The 5,787-nt window shown below is 30.3% G+C and overlaps 1 protein-coding gene across 6 annotated transcripts in view; it reads left to right on the forward strand.

Moving 5' to 3' along the window:
• LOC106872101 (E3 ubiquitin-protein ligase XIAP) overlaps positions 1-5,787 on the forward strand; it is a 42,697-nt gene that overhangs the window by 30,377 nt on the left and 6,533 nt on the right. For 3 of the 6 annotated variants that reach the window (XM_052978442.1, XM_052978446.1, XM_052978445.1), the window contains exons 3-6: positions 1,272-1,403; positions 1,602-1,718; positions 2,715-2,853; positions 4,953-5,710. In XM_052978442.1, the coding sequence (XP_052834402.1) occupies positions 1,272-1,403; positions 1,602-1,718; positions 2,715-2,842 (377 nt within the window). In that variant the 3' untranslated portion in view covers positions 2,843-2,853; positions 4,953-5,710. Of the gene's footprint in view, positions 1-1,271; positions 1,404-1,601; positions 1,719-2,714; positions 3,102-4,952; positions 5,711-5,787 lie in introns of those variants that run through there. The other 3 variants (XM_052978443.1, XM_052978444.1, XR_008267180.1) reach the window with 3 other exon arrangements.

Here is a 5,787-nt window from a genome sequence, read left to right on the forward strand (position 1 = left end):
GTGTGTGTGTGTGTGTGTGTGTGTGTGTGTGTGTGTGTGTGCAATATGAATTTAGGTTGAAGGCTTTTAATATTAATTGATTAAATTTGTTGGAACAAATGAGTCTTGAATTCTGTTGATAACTCTGGTTTTTTTATAATGAAAGAATCTGGACAATAAAAAAAAGTTTAAGAAACTAGAAGCTCTAATAATTACTAGACAGCATCATTGAAGTATTAACAAGATCTTATCAAAATATCTTTTATAATAATGATTAGGGTTAGGAGAGGAAATGTCCCTATATTTTTCTACTAATATGGGAGTTACATTTAACAGAGATGCATCAACAGCCCAGTTTGCAAAATATTTTCCCTCGGCTGTGCAACGGTCAACTTCCAGTTGACACTGAGAGTAGAAATGCTGCAATATCACAAAATTGTGAAAAAATCATCAACATATTTCAAGAAATTAAAAGCAATTGAATGTTTAAGTTAGCCATTCACAAAATTATAGAAAACTTGAGTAACTTTCTGTATGTGCCATCAAAGCTCCCAAAAATGATATTGTGTAAGATACATTGGCTAATAGTGATAAAGATGTTTAATTATTTTCAGGTGATTTATATGTAATCAAGTTCACTGAATTTGCAAAAAGTTATTGATTTTTTTTTATACCATCACATGACAGTTTTTCTCAAATGAGAAAGAATATTCAGTACTATTACATCATTTCATAAAGTACAGTATGTATATTAACTACATTTTCCATGATTGATTCATTTTTCTTTTTCACTGGCATATATGTTTATCTGTTAATATTCTTTAATAATAGAGTATGCCAAGCAGATCTTGTAAAAATAATAAAGATATGTTTCATTATATATGTGATAAGGTGCAAACATAGACCTTTAAAACCGACAAAATATATCACCATTTGTAAAACAAGTGCATCAATGGTACTTCAGAGTCAAACTTAGTGATCAAGATTTATCATTGGCCAATTCATAAAGTTAGTATTTTATTGAGTCACTTAGGTTATGAAGCCAAGAAGAGTAAAACATAAATCTATGCAATTTCCATTTTTAAGCCTTTTAAAAACCAGGCCATATATCTGCCTTGAGAAAACAATTAGATACTGCACCAGTGTATATTTTCTGGGAAATAATGATGCTGTATGAACACAAACAGAAAGATAAAATTTGCACAAGGAAATAGTCAAAGGTCACTGTTAATTAAAAAATAAGATTTTGAATATTTTCAGAAAACTTTTAATAATTTCCTTTTATACTTTAGGTTTTCCCAAACTGAAAACTAATAAACCTAAAGCATCATCTATGGAAACACCTGCAGTTCGTGATATTTTATCTATGGGCGATAAATGGAATTTTGTCAAAAGAATCATGAAAAAGAAAATCAAAGAAACAAGTTAAGAATACTTTTCAATTTTTTAAAATGTAATAATGTTTTGTTATACAAAACTAAACTCCCATAGTCAATATTGTGCAAGATACACTGGGCAAACAGTGACAAATAAGTTTAATTATTTTCAGATGATTTATTTGTAATCTTCACTGAATTTGAAAAAAGTTACTGATTCTTTTTTTTCTTACCATCATATCACAGCTTTCCACAAACCTAAAGTATCATATATGGAAACACCTACAGTTCTGGCTGTTTTATCTATGGGCTATAAACGAAATTTAGTCAAAAGAATTGTGAAAAACAAAATCAAAGAAACAGGTAAGAATAATTTTCGATTTTTTAAAATGTAATAATTTTTTGTTACACAAAACTAAACTATCCAGTTTTTGTACAAAATTCATCATTTTAATCATTGCTGTATTGACATATGTTTGTTCAATACAGTATACACAAGACAGCAAATCACAGTGTTTTAATTCATTTTTGCCCTTTATCATATCGTCTTTGAAGTATAAATTTATATGATTACATCAGATAATTTTGGTTAAATTCTTCCTTTACCCACCTCTGCTCTTAGGTCTCCCAAGATCCTTAAATTATATAAATTTTTCCCAAGCTATTTTGCCAGATGCAGTTTCATCACCTTTTGGAGATTGTAGCTTCTTCAGACCCCCTACCACGTAGTTTATTCTAATCTACCAAAATGAGTTTTCTTCTTAATATTTCATTGAAAAATCTAGCATTTGCCTTTTAGTAGAAGATTCATTCAGTTGCTTATATACAAGAATTCAATGCCAGTATTGTAAACCATCAAACTATTCGTCAGTTTTTGAATTATCTGGTGTCTTTTCATCAAAATGTTCAAGGTAGAGTACATATAAAATTTCAGTTACTTGAGAAGCATCATGTTAAAAAATACTAACATGCATACATTTAATTGTCAGAACTAGAGCTCAACTAGCAGTTGCTTTTCATGATTGGGATTCTATCTTGTTAGTTTGATTTGAATTAAAAATATGAGATGCTATGAAATGAGATTGATAACTTCTGATAACTACTCTAGTGATGAAATCACTAAATCATTCTTTCCTCCAACAAAATTTCCTTTCTTAAAAATCCATCAATTTATGCATTTCTTAATTCAAAGTACAGACAAAAGCCTAACACAGAAGGAGTATTATTATGAAGGCAATGGATAAATATCAATATAATTGAATGCTAGATTATAATTACCCAAATATTTTACACAAAACCTAATGTATTTGTACATGTGTTTTTTATTCTTTTTTTTTTGTTGACATTTTTGTTTTTAAGGGTCGTCTTTTTCACAAGCATCAGATTTACTTGACAAAATCCAAAATGATTCTCATGTTGATGATGATGGTATTGAGAAAATAAGTAATGAAGAGAAGCCTGATCAAACAACAAAAAGACGACACTGAAATGTCTGCTAGTAAGAAATAAATGATAACTATTTCTTCATACATTAAAATAATTGTTAGTAAATACTAGGTGATCATTTTTCTGTCAAAGTACTGACAGTGAAGTAGCAGTTATTAAGTAATCCTTTGTCTGTTGTCTTACATTGACGTTGGATTGCTATGGCTCATAAAGCAAGAGAACATCTAGTTTTTAAAACTTTATGACTGTCAATACCATATCATTTGCAGTTTTAAAATAAATCTCTGTAGTCCTATAGAATATGGTTTTCAGAGTGGTGTGGTATACGTTCTCTCTCTCTCTCTCTCTCTCTCTCCCCACCCTGTGTTGATCTGCGTAACATCTCTGAATACAACAAGCTGCAAGTGGCAACATTATCATTTCTCCTGTCAACAAATCATCTACTCATTTTGTGCCTTCATACACTTGTAAAATAAAAGATCCCTCACCGGGAAAACAGTTATGGGTTAGTGTCAAGAAGGGTATCTAGCTGGAAAAACAGTGCTGAAACAATAGCTTCAGCTAACTCATGCCAGCATGGAAAAACATGCTTGAAATCAATTAAACAAAGTTGTTCTATGTATATTGTGTTTAATCCATATTTGCCTCTTCAACATTGAGAATAATATCCATATTTCTTTCGGATTACATGGCTATTTTTTTCTATTCAGTGTAGATTTGTTACACATGTCCATGATCAGCAATTGTTAGCAGATGTACATTGACATATTTGGTTAATGATGACTGTAAATATTCCAGGAAAACATCTTGAAAAAAAGAGTCACAACTGACACAGTTGTTGTTAGCCCAATGCCAATCCTGATCAAACAAACCTAGAATCAAATACATTCATGCTATAATCATCCTATCTTATTTTCAAGAATTACATTATTCAATGTGTCCCTCCTTTTTGAGTTGATGGAGCCTTGACTGCTTTTTCTAGCAGGTTGAGCAACCACTTTGAAGTGCCCTTGTTAGCTTCTCTGAAAAATTGTTATGCTATATACCTTCTATATAATGGATTGATAATTCATATTCTGACACTGACAGAAATTCTTTAGCTTTAAATAAATACCAAAATGAGGCACAGATCATTAGTGTAATTAATGAAAATATGGTATAATTTATAAATATTTTGTTAGCTTATAGTATTGGACTAAAATTCTCATCTGGAGAAAGTGACCAACTCTACTCAAGATTCTAATATTTTTCGTTTACTTAAATCTGAAGGTATACACCAGCTTTATGAACTCTTGTAGTAATGTTCAACTCAACATAGCAAACCAGTTGACTCTTTTTGGCCTGTTCCCTAACTTCTCAATGTCAATTTACAACATCAGGAAGAGGAGAAAGTAATATTCTAAATGGTTTGGATTAGTTTCCTTTATTGATGTTACCCCATGTTTCCTAAATTATTTTATTTATCTCAATATCATAAATATTCTAACTTTTGTAAGTGCTAGAGACATTAAAGTTACTTAAATCTTCTGGCCATACTTACTTACTATCAAATGTTTCACACAACATCCTCTTCTTTTAACATCCAGTTTCCATATTTGCATGGGTTGGATGGTTTGACAAAATCTAACAACCTGGAGGACTGCATAGTGCTCCAGTACCTACTGTGGCATGGTTTCTATAGCTGGATACCATTCCTAACACCAATCACTTTACAAAGTGTACTGGGTGATCTTTTTTTTTTATATAGCACCAGCCCTAGTGAGGTTGCCAGGAACTTGCAAGATTATTATCTACCTTCAACTGTAGAGATAGAGGCAGCTTTATGCTAAACGATGAAAGGTTAAACTGTGAAGGAGCCAAAACAGATTTTTGTTTGTTTTTATTAGTATAATAATCTGTTTGGGAACATAACTTAAGAAAAGATATTTTGTAAATAAATATCTCTGAGAAATGTTCACGTGGAACCTAGGGTGAATTGGTGTGAATGAAATGGAATATTTTTCTTGTGTAACTGTTGATACTATTTTAATATTTAGAATTTATCATTCTATTTGTTATATTTTACCATTGCATAACCATTCTATTATATATTCATTTAACCTTACATTACATTTCAGTTTATTTATTTATTATTATTTTTTTTTACAACAGCAATTTAATTGCAGAGAATAATATGCTAAAAGAACAAAAGCTTTGTAAAATCTGCTTGGATGAAGAGTGTGGTATTTTTACCATGTGGCCATTTGATCAGTTGTACATCATGTGCACCTACTCTCTGTAACAGTCCTTTGTGTCAGAAAAAGATCCATGGAATGATAAGGATATGTTTCTGAGTTATAACTAGATATATCTTTCTACCCTTTATTTCCTTGGCAAACCCCAGATCATAAAGTAAGGCTCTTTGTCAAAAGCCTTCTCCAAGTAGGAGACAATTAAAAATATCACAATTACCATCATTTAACATTAGCTTTTCCACATTGATATATATATATATATGATGATGATGATAATATAAACAGCTAGGCACAATATAAGACCATAAAGGAAACATTTTATTGTCACCAGTTGTGATTGAGGCTTCCGAAGCACTTTATTACAAGAAATAATTGTTCTTAATATTGAATGAGGCACAATATATATATATATATATATATATATATATAACTGCCCCATGAGCGACTCAGAGATCACTGGAACTAGACTATTTTTGCCTGTCAGTCAGAAGCTCGCTGGTTTGGCTAAATTGACCTATCAGTATATATATTTAACATATGAATTTATGTCTGAATTAGTGAAAAGTTAATATGTATATTAAAAATTGAAATAAACAGCTAGGCCCAATATACGGAAAATTTTATCATTACTAATTGTGACTGAGGGTGCAAAACACCTATATTGCATGAAATAAGAGTTAATAATATATATATATATATAGATATATATATATACATATATATATATATATATACATATATATATATACATA

The sequence above is a fragment of the Octopus bimaculoides genome, chromosome 2 (genome assembly GCF_001194135.2).
Source record: "Octopus bimaculoides isolate UCB-OBI-ISO-001 chromosome 2, ASM119413v2, whole genome shotgun sequence".
In the NCBI taxonomy this organism is placed as follows: domain Eukaryota; kingdom Metazoa; phylum Mollusca; class Cephalopoda; order Octopoda; family Octopodidae; genus Octopus; species Octopus bimaculoides.